The sequence below is a fragment of the Cnephaeus nilssonii genome (assembly GCF_951640355.1).
Source record: "Cnephaeus nilssonii genome assembly, chromosome: 4".
In the NCBI taxonomy this organism is placed as follows: domain Eukaryota; kingdom Metazoa; phylum Chordata; class Mammalia; order Chiroptera; family Vespertilionidae; genus Cnephaeus; species Cnephaeus nilssonii.
Genome location: NC_137075.1, coordinates 81,461,694 through 81,477,500, shown reverse-complemented (window position 1 = coordinate 81,477,500; position 15,807 = coordinate 81,461,694). Strand labels below are relative to the sequence as shown.

Genomic DNA, 15,807 nt, shown 5'->3' with positions numbered 1-15,807 from the left:
CCTGACCAGGAATCAAACCAGCAACCTCTGGGTGAATGGGATGACACCCAATCAACTGAGGCACACCAGCTGGGCAGGGTTGTGTTTCCTTATCCATTCAGCTACCATATGTCTTTTGACTGGGGCATTAAAAAGTAATAATTAATAAATAGATAGATAGATAACAAAGGTCTAGTTTATGCATTTTTCTATGTAAAGTGAGTTCTCTTCTTTCGCCAGGAATATTTTCTTAGTATTATCTTTCTCTGTAGCTTGATAAACATTTCCCTTTCTTCCTTTCTCCTATCAGTAATATCTTCTTGTCTCCTAATCTAAATAATTTTTTTCTCCCTCAATTTTAGCTCAAATTCTACTTTGATAAAAATTTCCCTGATTACTCAGTTCTCTCTTAATCTTTCCTTTTTAAAAAATCTTTGCCCGAATTGGCTGAACATTTCCGGTACTAGGTTTATACTGTCTTGATTTGTCAGCCAAGTGACTATTTTAGGAGAACATGTACTTTAGCATTTGCTCAATAAAGCCCAAAGTGCTTGATAAATGGAACAAAGACTGTAAATGTTTTTAGCAAACAGGTAGTTCATAAGTGTACCTATACTTTACAATATTAACTTCTTTTCAATGGATAATGCAAAGTAATTATAAACCCCAAAATAAAGTGGACTATTACAAAAATGTTACCCTGAATATTACATACCTGAGTGGTTTAAAACCACATCCCAATAATTTTAAACTACAGAGGAATTAGAGACTCAAAACAAAATAAATTGGTTTAGGTAGAATATCAGGAGGTATAATTCAACTGCACTAATAATCTACATTTTTCATACCATATAGATTATAGAATTCTTACTACTGTTCCTTTGCACTATGCCTTAAATAGCTAATGGGAAAATGTTGACTTACAGTTTATTATTATATTTTTAATATATTATTATTGATTCCAGAGAGAAAGGGATAGAGGGAAATAGAAATATCAATGATGAGAGAGAATCACTGATCAGCTGCCTCCTGTATGCCCCCAACTGGGTATGGAGCCTGCAACCTGGGGATGTGCTGTGACTGGAAATCGAACTGTGACCACCTGCTTCATAGGCAAAAGCTCAACCACTGAGGCACACCGGCCGGGCCATCTTTATTTTTTAGACATATCTACCAGGTATTTTAGTAGCTAACAATAGATACCAGAAGTACCATGGTAAATAGCAGAACTATTTGGGGCTGCCATGTCTAATTAGAGGTAACAGGTAACAATATTAATAAATGAGAAAGAAAAAGGTAAAGAAAAAAAATGTTTATCAAGCACCTACAAAGGTGCCTTGTATTATATGAGGTCCTTTTACATTCATTATTGTCAGTAGCTTGGATTACTTTGGGCAAGTCAATGAATTGATTAGTATTTCCATCTTTAAAACAAATATAACAATAGTACTTGCTTCATATGGGTTTTTTTGAAGGCTAAATGAATTAACATATGCTTTAAAACAGCACATGACACATAGTAAATGCTATATGCAAGTGTTAGTTACTATTATTGGCTACTTTTATTATCTCAATTATTAGAAAAACAACCTTGAAAGGTAGCAATTAGCTAATTTAGCAGATAAGAAAATTGAACCTTGAATAGGTTAATTTGCCTTAATTTCATAGTTTAGTGGTAGAGTTGGGATTTCAAATTCAAGTATGTCTGACGCTAGATTTAGTGTTTCCACTATATCATATTGTATCTGAAAATATTTAAACAAAGATAAGAGATAGAAACATATTTCCCATGTTCAGGACCATTTTGTAAAAATTATAGGAAGAGCTCCTTAAAGTGGCATAAAAATGTAACTTTCTCTGTCCATAGAGTAGTGTATAGTTTACTCAATCTAGTTTTAAATATTTCAAGTTAAGTGTTTCTTGTATTCTGCTCTGTTATCAATTTATACAAATTTCATATTGTCAAGTTATTCTATTGATACAGAACAATTTTAAGATACAGAACAATTTTATTTATTTATTTTTAATATATTTTATTGATTTTTTACAGAGAGGAAGAGAGAGGGATAGAGAGTTAGAAACATCGATGATAGAGAAACATCGATCAGCTGCCTCTTGCACAACCCCTACTGGGGATGTGCCCGAAACCAAGGTACATGCCCTTGACTGGAATCGAACCTGGGACCTTTCAGTCTGCAGGCGACGCTCTATCCACTGAGCCAAACCGGTTTCGGGGATACAGAACAATTTTAAGATACTCAAAACCCTAGCTCAATATGGTTATTTTTAAGCTTTACTGTGTGTAACAGGTATTTTATTTTAGTCAGAACAATCCTAGAACTAGAAAATAAATATTCATAGAGTTCTAGAATACCAGTATATGATATTTTGCTAGGGAAGTAATCATGTTTTCTAGCCAATTCTGATATATACTTAAAAACAACTATTTATTTTAAATCATTTCAAAAAATATTACTGACTGTATTTCCTATGTTTTACTTACTTCCCTGTGACTATTTTGTAACTGCCAATTTATGCTTCTCAGTCCCTTCACCTCAATATTGTAATAACTATGTATGGTGCCAGTTGGGTATGGAAATATTGAGGGGAACACTAAGCTGTACACCTGAAACCAATCCTATATAATAAAAGGCTAATATGCAAATCAACTGAACAGTGGAACGACCGGTCGCTATGACATGCACTGACCACCAGGGGGCAGATGCTCAACACAGGAGCTACCCCTTGGTGGTCAGTGTGTTCCCACAGGGGGAGCACTGCTCAGCCAGAAGCCGGGCTCATGGCTGGCGAGCGCAGCGGTGGTGGTGGTAGCCTCTCCTGCCTCCGTCAGTCATACATCCCCCAAGGGCTCCCGGACTGCGAGAGGACACAGGCTGAGCTGAGGGATCCCCCTCCCCTGCCCCAGTGCATGAATTTCATGCTCCGGGCCTCTAGTACAAAATAAAATTGAAAGAAAAAATTCTTGCAAACATAGAAATTATTCAACATGGTGTTTTTGCTATGCTTCTGCTATAATGTAGGCGAGTTTTTCTGATTGCTAAAATGTCAAATGTTAACTTTTAGGTGAAATTGTTAAATGTCAATTTTCACCAGTTTCCACAAGAGTCACCAATTGAGAATCATTACCATATAGTCAGTAAGTTAGGGCAATTATGTCTCCTTCCTTTTACTTACACAGAATTCTTGTTTTTGAAGGATTATAATGTAAGGAAGAAAAATGGTTAATGACTGCATGAAATACCTGACTTATAGTACCACTCACACCTACAATTGTAAAATATATATTTAAACAAATTGATTATAAAAAATTGTATAAAATAAATAAATTTTCTGGGATTAAAAAAATTCTTAATAACCTAAGTGGAAAAACATTTGTAGAAAAGCTGAGATAGTAATCTGTTCCAAAGAAATATAAATATTACAGGCTATATACAGAATATACCTTCCATAATCTTTTCCTAGAAATTCATACTTGGTACCAAATTTTAAGCATTCTACCCTCTTCAGCACTGGTCATTTTGTCAGATGCCTCTTCACTTACATAATGAACCAGAAGGACCCTTTTAAATGAATATCCCTTATATCAAATCTATAGTTTTCTGAAAGTTTTGCTATTCTTCCTTTTGTTTATTTCATTATTACCAATTATATCAGGACACGTTAGGAGTAATTGCTAAGAACAACAGTCTGAAATATTTTGAATGAGATTTTATTTAATGTATTATAAATAGATTAACTGGACCAATTTTAAAAGTTAAACATTTTATATATTATTTATTTTATTTTATTTTTTAAATTGAATTTATTGGAGTGACAATGGTTAACAAAATTACATAGGTTTCAGGTGCACAATTCCACAACACATCATCACTACATTGTATTGTGTGTTCACCATCCCAAGTCAAGTTTCCGTCCATCACCATTTATCTTCCATAGAATAAGCGATCTTTTATTTTTGCTATGATATATTGTCTAGTAAGACAATGGGGCAATACATTTCCTTATTGCAGAAAAGTGTTTTTTTTTCCTTTTTTTGCTCCTTCTAAAATTAAAAATTTAAGAAATGAAGCCCAAGAACATTTCAGATTACTAAAGAATAAAGGTAAAAATCAAGAAAATCAATCAAAAATCAATTTTAAAAATAAAAAAAATTTTTGAGTAAAGATGACTTACTGCCATCACCTAACAGAACAGGGGTTGGCAAACTTTTTCTGCAAAGGGCCAGATGTTAAATATTTTAGACCTTGCAGGCTATACCATTTTGGTTGCAACTACTCAGCTCTGCTTTTGTAGCTATTGGCAATATATAAATGAATTAGTGTGGCTGTGTTCAAATAAAATTTCATCTATGGAATTATTAATTGAATTCAAATAATTTTCATGTGTTACAAAATATTCTCCTTTTGATTTTCCTCCTACTCATTTAAAAATGCAAAATCTATTGATTAGCTCATAAGCCATACAAAAAAAGAGGACAGATTGGATTTGGCATAGAGGCCATAATTTGCCAACCCCTGTGATAGACTGAGGATTTCTTGAGGATAGGGACCTGCCTTATTCATTTTTTAACTCTAGTAACCTGTATCGCACTGGATACATATTAAGAATTAAAAATACCAAATTCATCTGATGAATGAATGAGTAGATGAAATCTAAAATGTATACTAGACTTTTACTTAACTCTTAATTTATGATCAAAACAATACATTAGTATACAATCTTTGATTTTGGTGTGGCCTATTACTCTAAAAGTGATGAAAGTTATTTTACTCTGTAAATATTAAGTAGCTTAATATTTTCTAATTTATCATAATACATTAAACATTTCTTTGTAATTATATAGATCTTTTAATGCTTCTTAAACTTTTATTCCCTTCTCGAATTTATGACTAAAGAGCTTTCACTTCACCTCACTTATATGTCCTTAATTATACTTCTACTTTTTAAAAATAATAAAAGATTCTTTATGTAATAATACCTATTTTAGAAATATGTAATTTTAAAGAGATAATGGGACACAAAGAGATAATTTTGTATATCAATGATTTCTTATGTTCCATAGAATATTATAATGACTAGCATTTCACCCATGCCAACAGATTATCCATCCTGTTTATAAGATCAGAGAAAAAGCAATTTATTTTTTTAAAATAAAGCTTTTCATATCAAAATAAAACCAAAAAGTTGAATAGTTTATGCTATTATATGTTAGGTTTGATAATATCTCATGTTTAGAGGCATGGAGTGAGCCAGCAGGCATGTGACTATCAGATGAACTATATTCTAAGACAGAAGGCCTAAAAATCGAAACAAATTCACAATTTAGAAATATCAATTGATTGCATTCTTTCTATAAAATATGTAAATAAGATACAATTTTCTAAACTTGCTATTCCTTTTTTTTAAATAGACATTGGAAGAAATCTAAATCTATTCAACTTTTCATCTTCTCTAGGGTTCATACTTATCAATAACAACTTTAGAATGCTTTATTTCATTCACTCAATTTGTTGTTATACCCTTCACTTTTTTCTAACAACACATACATCTCACATACAATCATTCATTCTGATTGTAGAACAAATTAATTATTGAAAATTACTCACTGTAAAATATTAATGCCTGAAGGGAGTTTTATGTTATTTAACTTTTATCATTAATATTTGTGTTTTCTATCAATAACTTCTGAATCTACTTAACAATATTTGCAACACATTGTATATAGATAAATGTGGTCTAGAAATAGTTTCCTCTCTTTTTAGGCATAGTTATGTAAGACAAACAAGTTAAAGACAAATAATTGTATTCTTATAGGCCCAAAATTATGTTTCTGGATTCTTAACTGATATTTCAGTGTTATTTTTAAATATTACAAAAATTGCAACTATTAAGAGTATAGAGGAAGTGGGAAAATTAGTAGAATTATTTCTGGGAGGCCCTACATTGCTTTCATGATTATTTAATTTTTCAAAAGCTTAATAGTCCTATGGACTCTTGTACATAATCAAACCATAAATATATGAAGTAAAGTGAATCTACTAAAGATCATAAATTCACAACGAGTATGTCACCTGTTTTCAAAAACAGAGAAGACATATTTATGTATATTTTTAAATCATTTTAAAAACCTAATATAATTGTAGGTTTTTTGCTATAGGCATATATGACTACCTATATCATAAAAGGCCTGTTGGTCATGATGCCATAATGGTGGAACAACCAAAGACTGGTCACCAGGAAGCTGCGTGCATGGCGAGACACGTGCGGGTGGGCAGGGACTTGAGGCGCACGCAGGTGGATAGGGACTTGACTCTGGGTCCCGTGTGCCGCCTGGCATGGTGGGAGTCAGTCTGGGTCCCGCCAGTGTGGCGGGTCTGGGTCTCACGCGATATCACACGGCTAGGCCTCTAGTAAGAATATGAGTACCTCTAACTGAAAAAACTTTACTTAAGAATAAAGAACTTATCAATTTCTGATATAATGAAACATACAAGCTTATGGAAAGAGATAAGACTCTTGTCAACTAACAGTACCCAAAAATAGGAATGGGGGATATTACGATATTAGAAAGGTAGAAATTCAAGACTTCTGATTTATAAGAAGATGGAAAAGGTAAAATATGAAGCTTACTATATCAAAACTAAAAATAATTTAATATGATGATTTCATGGATATAGTTTAAATCTAGTATAAGACTTTTTATTCATTTGGTAGGTTTATATAAAATTACTACCAAATTTGACCACTTGGTAGTTATGTAGTAACTAAGAAAAAAGTATTTTACCCCTTATAAGTTAACCCTTATATAGCAAGTACTAAAATACTGGCATACTTTTCATTGAATCCTCACAGATACCCTGGTGGACAGGTACTTTTATATTCCTAATTTTATAGGAAACTAAAGCACAGAGCAGTTTAATGACTAGTCTATAGTCACCTTGTTGGTAAGTAGCAGAGCCAGAATTCACAGGTCTGAATTTTCAACCTAGCATTTTGGTATTGACTTGAAGCTCCACAGAATACAAAGTACTAAACTTTGTGATGTAAATTATTTCCCCACAATTAAAAATAATGTTGTTATCTGGTTATAAATTAATTCCTGATAATTGTTAATACTTTTCTGATATAAAAATAAGTAATACCATGAAAATATCAAACTACCACACAAAAAATGGCTATATATAAACCTAATTTGATTTGCTTCAAACACTTACACAACACTTAACTCCAAAAATCAATGTCTTCACATAGATAGGCAATTTTTCTTATAAACCAGGAGTGGGTAATGTCTGGCCCTTGGGCTGTATAAGGTCCGAGAAATCATTTGGTCTGGCCCTGCCAAGGCATTAGGGGTGAGCTAATTAAGTGCTTGAGCAAATATAGCAGGCTAATTTTTAAGTTGATAATTTTGTATGGCCCGAAAATGATGTTATAAATATCCAAATGGCCCTTGGCATAAGAAAGGTTCCCCACTCCTATTATAAGCAAATCAAAACACAAACACATCTCTAAAGGAGATGGCTTCCCTCAATTGTACTTTTTAAGTTAGCTTCACAGTTTTAAAAAAATGTAAAAATTGGTCAAAGAACCATTTCCCTAAGTACCCAGAGACTAAATAAATTATGTAAGGTTGGCTTCTTTTTTAAGCGGTTGAAGTTAATTTCTCAATTTAACATTATTCTGGCTGATTTAAGGCAAGACCATTTTATTAATAAGCCTACTTATAATATTATTCAAATAATTACTGTGTCACGATTCTTATTTACATAGAATAGAAACTATTTTACAACTTGTTTAAAAATTTGTATTTTCATATAGAACAGTGGTTCTCAAAGCTTGGAAGTATGGTCTATGGGCCAGTGGCATCAGCATCACCTGCGGCCTTGTTAAAAATACAAAATCTCAGCACCCATTGATTTTACTGAATCAGAAAATCTGTGTGTAGGGCCCAGCAATCTGCTTTGTGGCGCAGGCTAAAGTTTGAAAAACAGGACAGGAATTATTTAATAGGTGCAGAGAAAAAGCATCTTGCTGATAATAAGATAGTAGATACAATAGTATACTGATTTGAAAACTAGAAGGACATAATTAACTTTAATTTGAAATTCAGCCAAGAACACTTTTTTGGGAGGTAAAGGAAACAATGTCACAAGTGGTAATATAAATTTGCTTAAGACTCTGAAAGTGACACCTGGTTTATGGCTTCCTCATAAAAAAGGTTTTTTCCCCCCGTATCAATGAGCACTGCCTACTCTCCATTCTTTCCCTATTTTCCCCCTCTGTGCAAAAGCTGAGGTGATTCTTGTGGCATAAAGCCTAGATATTAATTCTGCTTTTTGATTTATTAAATTCATTTAAAATTATGGAATATACAACCCTTTCTCATCAAAAGAACTGTAAAATTGGTATAAATATTCTATTATAACCATTCTACTGTGCTTTGAGACCAGTGACAAGGGTATCTCAAAAAAAAAACCAAAACAGAATTCAGATACAGTTTAAATTATATTAAGAAAGCACACCAGATGCCAAGCTGAGTCAGAGTTCTGTTATCACCTCCTTTGGGAACATGCCTGGAGTTCAGCTGATACCACAGACCACTGAAGAAATGCAGGATTTACCTTCTGGAACAGCTCAACTTCCTCATATTGTATCATTTCTAGTTTAAGTCCAAAGAAAAAAGCCAAGAAATATTTTTTACATAATTCTTCCTCAGCAAGATTTTCATTCTTAGCACCACAAGTCTCTTGTTTTGCCTAGCAGAATTACAAAAGTAATATTAAAAATATTTAAAATAACATGAATAGTTTACTCCTTGAATCTGAGAAAAGCATATTCTATCTCACCTCTGGAGTGACATCTCGTGGTGCAAACCCTGTTCCTCCAGTTGTTAGTATCAAATTAAGTTCCTTTTCATCACACCAATCTATCAGGGTTTCCTGAAAGAAAACAGTAATAATGTCACATGCAGAAGGATGTGCCTGTCTGCTCAAAACACACACATACACAAATACATTATGTACAAAGATGAAAAACAGATTCTTATCATCATAAAAATTTTGAAGCACAATTCATAGAACAATTTCACTGTTGCTCAAAACACATTGCATTTTGAGTGTTTATTTTACTCACAGAAAACGAGGATGAAAGCATCAAATTCTTTAAAGTAAATGAAATACATTTACTTTCAATGAAATACCATAAAAATTTATAATTAGTATTTGTTATGTAGTCACATGGCATACCTAAGTTCTTTTCAGCCATTCAAAGTATATTCAGGTTTAAAAAATTGAGTACTATGTATGTGTCATTTATATGATCTAATTATTACAAACCACACCAATCCTTCCAGGTAAATATACATACTTCAATTTCATATTTAAAGAAACAGACTCATTCACTTTTTTTCCCTTTAATGAATTCTGAGAGATCAAGAAACTTATTTCATCATGGGCTCACAAACTAAAAGGAGAAAGAACTAGAATTAAAACTAGATCTGTGGGATCCTCAATATATGTTCCCTACTTTCTACCTGTGATTATGTCAATATTTTCTACTAAGTTTCAACCTGTTTAGGGAAGTTTTATCATTTTATTGGGAATTATTTTACATGATTGCCTTAAAAGAAAGGTGTAGGAATAAATGATTGCTTAAAGTTTTTCCCCTCCACACTACTTATAAAGCTAGAATTACAGAATTATACACCATAAAATTCTGGAGTTGGTAGGGACCTTAGGAGATTTGCCTCTTCATTTTCCAGATAAGACAAGTGAAGTACAAAAGTAGTTAAATAATTTACTCAAAGTTATCTAGCCAGTTTGTAAAGAAGAGGAACTAGGATCTCTTGTCAGTTTACACTATTGATAATTCTACTCATCCATTCTACATTGTAATTATATTTTAAAAACAACTATTATATACACATTATTGCATTATCTTTTTATAATTCCAGTCCAAAATGTAATAATACAACTATATTATTTAATTGCTGATAACGAGGTGTAAAATAAAAGTAGCAGGCTAATACCTAGATGTAAAATACAATATCCTCTGTTCTCAAATTCATCAGTGGCATAAAATGCAGGATAATTAGTTAGAAGGAAATTTGGGGTCTAAAAATGATTCCCCCCCCATCTTTGAATATTTTAAAAAATATATATATTTTATTGATTTTTTACAGAGAGGAAGGGAGAGAGAGAGAGTTAGAAACATCGATGAGAGAGAAACATCGATCAGCAGCCTCCTGCACCCGCCTCACTGGGGATGTGCCCGCAACCAAGGTACATGCCCTTGACCAGAATCGAACCTGAGACCTTTCAGTCCGCAGGCTGACGCTCTATCCACTGAGCCAAACCGGTTTTGGCTATCTTTGAATATTTTTATTTCATCTTAGTATCACAGGAATGGAGAGCCCAAAGCTCCAAGTGAAGGGGATATTCCCCCTGCTATGATTTATTAATGGCAACAAACTATTTTTAAAATATATAAATTATAGGCTACTGAGAGCCCAACTGAAGAACTTCCATTCCTGATGTAGTTATAATTTTGTTCTGAGGAAAGCTCACACACAAAATCAATGAGCATTATAATAAAAGTTATTCCAAGGTGGCTCATAAACCAAACTTAAAATTTCCATTGTCTTGTGCTTCTATATTTAAAGTAGAAAAGCATAAATACTCATGATTCTAAGTAGTTATTATTTCTAGTCCACACAAAAGTAAGTTGATGTCACAATTCAGAAATGAGATTAATTGACCTTGTTCTCCCACTAATGGATCCCATAACACTTTAAATTTCCTTTTAACATTCCAAAGTACTCCTATCAGTACTGGAGTGCCATGCCACAGAATCCTCATCTCTGACCAAATTCCTTTTATATCAGCTCTTGATAAAAAATGATATCAAAATTGCATCAATATCCCAAGCACATAAAAAATCTATATCAAATACCAAATTTCAGTACTGTCAATAATAAAAGGGCATTCAAACTTTTCTAAATTCAAAATGCTACTAATATAGTTAAAATAGTCCTTATACTAAAGAGTTCTTATACTAAACAGTTCTACTGTTTGGCAACAGGCAATACTCTCTTATAACATAATTCACCCAGTGATTAAGTAAACATTTACTGAGTATCTATACCATATATTAGGTGTTAAAAGTTAAAGAAATAAATGAAAGATTGATCCTGGTTTCAAAGAACTCATAGTCAAGTAACGCTTCTCACCTTGATTATATACTGGAATTATATAGGGAGCTTGAACCAGCATCAGTGGTTCCCATCTTTGGTACAACCTGAGCATTAGGATTTTTAAAAGTTTCCCAGGTATTATTTAAATGCAGCCAAGCAATTGAGAATTACTAAGGAGATAATTAGTTCAGTTACCTGAAACTGAATTTCAGTTTACTCAAATACAGCTCAAGTTTAGTTGCATCTTAGAAATATTACTTGTTTTTCTATTCTCAGGATGAATAACTGGTAACACCTACTGTAAAGACTTCTTTCATTTACATAATATTTGATACTGTTTTCTTTGTTGCTTTTTTTCCCCCTCAATCCCTTTACCTTTTTACCCAGCCATGCAACCCTCCTCCTCAAGAGGGTAAATGGGAGATAAATGGTGATGGAAGGAGATTTGACTTAGGGTGGTAAACACACAATACAACGTATAGATGATGTATTATAGAACTGCACACCTAAAACCTTATATTATTAACCAACTAGGGGCCCGGTGCACGAAATTCGTGCACTGGGGAGGGGGCATCTCCTCAGCCCAGCCTGCCCCCTCTCACATACTGGGAGCCCTCAGGGGATGTCCTACTGACGGCTTAGGCCCGCTCCCCATAAGGAGCGGGCCTAAGCTGAAGTCTGGCCTCCCTTTGTGAGGGACAACCAGGCTGATCAGGGAAAGGCACCAGCCCCATCACCCCGCTGCTGCAGCCACTGCCAGTCACCACAGCCACCAAGGTGTTTTCATCAACACGGACTCCAGTCCCTTCACCAAGAAAAAATGACAACTTTCTTTAGGCATTTTCAAGATGTGTCTTTCATAGAATATGACATTTCTTTCTTTCTTTTTTTTTTTTTTATCCTCACCTGAGTATATGTTTCCATTGACTTTTAGAGAACGTGAAAGAGAAAGGGAAAGACAGAGAGAAACATCAAAGTGAGAGGAATACTTAGATTGCTTGCCTCCTTCATGAGCCCTGACCTGGGCCCCAGCCAGGGAGGAGCCTGCAACTTAGGTACAAGCCCTTGATCAGAATCTAACCTGGATTCTGCGGTTGGCAAACCTAGGCATTATCCACTGAGCCAAACCGTGTAGGGCAGGTTATGACATTTCTTAGCCCTCCAGCAGCGTACCTTCGTTTTTTTCTCCAGGAGTGTGGTGGAAAAGCCCTAGATCACCTTTTTGGATTCTTATACCCAAGTTACTAAGAATATTACCAGTGGCATACAGGAAGCTTAGCCAATGAGCGGTCAGAAAAGGTATTTCCTCTGTAGTTCACACCTATCGACTGTGATCTCCGGCTCCGCCCCTACCAAGGCCTAAAGCCTCCAGCCCTTGGCAGGGGACCCCCAGCTGGCTCGATCGCCAGGCTCCGCCCCTGGCCAAGGCCTCAAGCCTCTGTTTGAGGCTCAGGCCCTGGGAAGGGACCCCAGCTGGCTCCACCCCCAGCCAAGGCCGCAAGCCTCTGTTTGAGGCTCGGGCCCTGGGCAGGGACCGTCAGCTGGTTCCGATTTCCCGCAGGGACCCACAGCTGGTGCAATCACCCGGCTCCACCCACGGCCAAGGCTGCAAGCCTCTGGCTGAGGCTTGGGCCCTGGGCAGGGACCCCCAGCTGGCTCCAAACGTCTGCAGGGACCCCCAGCTGGCTCTATCGCCCGGCTCCACCCATGGCCAAGGCTGCAAGCCTCTGGCTGAGGCTTGGGCCCTGGGCAGGGACCCCCAGCTGGCTCCAAACGTCTGCAGGGACCCCCAGCTGGCTCCGCTCGCGGGCTCCACCCCCAGCCAAGGCCTAAAGCCTCTGGCAGAGGCTTGGGCTCTGGGCAGGGACCCCCAGCTGGCTCCGATAGCCCTCAGGGGACCCCAGCTGGCTCCGATCGCCAGGCTCCGCCCCAACGGCCAAGGCTGCAAGCCTCTGGCCAAGGCTTGGGCTCTGGGCAGGACCCCCAGCTGGCTCTGATCGCCTGCAGGGGACCCCAGCTGGCTCTGATCACCTGTGGGGGACCCCTGCTGGCTCCGATCTTCCCCTCTGATCTTCAGCTCCAATATCCCAGTTCCAACAACTGCTGCTCTCTGAGGCTGCAGCCATCTTTGTTAGGTGTATTTGCATATTCGCTTTCTGATTGGCTGGTGGGCGTTGCTGGTGGGCATGGCTTGTGAGTGTAGCGGTGTGATGATTTGCATATTACTGTTTTATTTGATAGGATGTCACCCGAAAAATTTCAATAAAAAATAAAAATTAAAAAATAAATATTTGATATATTGAGCTCAAAGGATTAAGGACTGTTTGAGTAGTCATATAATTATTTAACAAGAAAATATTTCTGGGCATTCTTTCACTCAGGTACTTTATTAGATAATTAGAGGCCTGTTGCACGAAGAGATTCGAGCAATAGGCCTTCCTTCCCTTGGCTTCCAGCACCAGTTTTCCTCCGGCACCCAAGGCCCAGGCCTTCACTCTGGCCAGAGTCTGCCTTCTTCATCTTCGCTGCAGACTCTGGCCGGAGTCTGCCGTCTTCATCTTTGCTGCAGACTCCAGAGTCTGCAGTCTTGTCTTCGCTGCGGCACTCCGCTCATGTAGATCACTTCGGCCCCCACCCTGCTGGGCGGCCGCCATCATTGGCCTTCTAATTTGCATACTCACTCTGATTGGCTGTGGGCATAGCGGAGGTATGGTCAATTTACATGTTTGTCTATTATTAGGTAAGACAGGAAACAAAGATGAATAAGGAACCGTCCTTTGTCTAGAGTCAAGAAGAGGAGCTCTGGGCCCACAGCTGTCTAGACCCTTGATACTAAAAGTATTACCTAATGACCAATGACATTGTATAACCTGGGAACTTGTTAGAAAAACAGAATCTCTATGTTCTCTTTCGAAAAGTGTCTATTTAGGCCCTTTGCCCATTTTTGATTGGATTGTTTATCTTCCTTTTTTTAAGTTGTATGTGTTCCCTGTAAATTTTGGAGATTAAACCCTTATCAGAGATAACATTGGCAAATATGTTCTCCCATGCAGTGGGCTTTCTTGCTGTTTTGATGGTTTCTTTTGCTGTGCAGAAGCTTTTTATTTTGATGTAGTCCCATTTGTTTATTTTCTCTTTAGTTTCCATTTGCCCTAGGAGCTGTATCAGTAAAAATATTGCTACGACACATCTCTATTTTACTGCCTATGGAGTCTTCTAAGATTTTTATGGTTTCCTGTCTTATGTTTAAGTCATTTATAAATTTTGAGTTTTTGTGTATGGTGTAATTTGGTGGTCTAGTTTCATATTTTTGCAAGTTATCTGTCCAATTTCCCCAACACCATTTATTGAAGAGACTGTCCTGACTCTATTGTATGCTCTTGCCTCCTTTGTCAAATATTAATTGAGCATAATGGCTTGGGGCGATCTCTGGGATCTATGTTCTGTTCCATTGGTCTATATGTCTGTTCTGTGCCAGTACCGGGCAGTTTTGAGAACAGCAGCTTTATAATATAGCTTGATATCTGGTATTTTGATCCCTCCAACATTGTTCTTTCTCAAGATTGCTGCAGCTATTTGGGGTCTTATTTTTAACTCCAGATGATTTTTTTAGAGAGTTTGTTCCAGGTCTTTGAAATATGCCCTTGGTATTTTAATGGGGATTGCATTGAATCTATAGATTGCTTGGGTAGTATGGACATTTTAATGATGTTGATTCTACCAATCCATGAACACGATATATTCTTCCATTTGTTTATGTCTTCCTGTATCTCTTTTTTCAGGGTCCTGTAATTTACTGAGTACAGGTCCTTTACCTCCTTGGTTAAATTTATTTCTAGGTATCTTAATTTTTTTTTGCAATGGTAAATAGGATTTTTTTTTTTTTTTTTTAGTTTTTCTTTCTGTGAGTTCATTATTGGTGTATAAAAAAGCCACAGATTCCTGGGTGTTAATTTTGTATCCTGCTACATTGCTAAATTCATTTATTAAGTCTAGTAGTATTTTGGTGGCCATGAGACATATGAAAACATGCTCAAAGTTACTAATCATCCGAGAGATGCAAATCAAAACATCAATGAGGTACCATCTCACACCTGTTGAAATGGCTATCATCAAAAAAATCAATAAACAACAAGTGCTGGCGAGGATGCGGAGAAAAAGGAACCCTCTTGCACTGCTTGTGAGAATGCAGGCTTGTGCAGCCACTGTGGAGAACAATACGGTGTTTCCTCAAAAAGTTAAAAATGGAACTTCCATTTGACCCAGTAATCCCACTTCTAGGACTATATCCCAAGAAACTAGAAATACCAATCAGAAAGGACATATGCACCCCTATGTTCATAGCAGCACAATTTACAATAGCTAAGATTTGGAAACAGCCTAAGTGCCCATCAGCAGATGAGTGGATTAGAAAACTGTGGTACATCTACACAATGGAATTCTATGCTGCTGTAAAAAAGAAGGCATTCTTACCATTTGCAACAGCATGGATGAAACTAGAGTGCATTATGCTAAGCAAAATAAACCAGTCGGAGAAAGATAAATATCACATGATCTCACATGTGGAATATAATGAACAACATAAAATGATGAACAAAAATAGAACCACAGACAAA

The 15,807-nt window shown here is 36.2% G+C and overlaps 1 protein-coding gene across 2 annotated transcripts in view; it reads right to left on the bottom strand.

The window, feature by feature from the left end:
- The window catches only part of GPHN (gephyrin), a 422,394-nt gene that overhangs the window by 241,412 nt on the left and 165,175 nt on the right, over positions 1-15,807 (bottom strand). For both annotated transcript variants that reach the window (XM_079768794.1, XM_079768793.1), the window contains exon 4: positions 8,847-8,939. In XM_079768794.1, the coding sequence (XP_079624920.1) occupies positions 8,847-8,939 (93 nt within the window). The remainder of the gene's footprint in view (positions 1-8,846; positions 8,940-15,807) is intronic.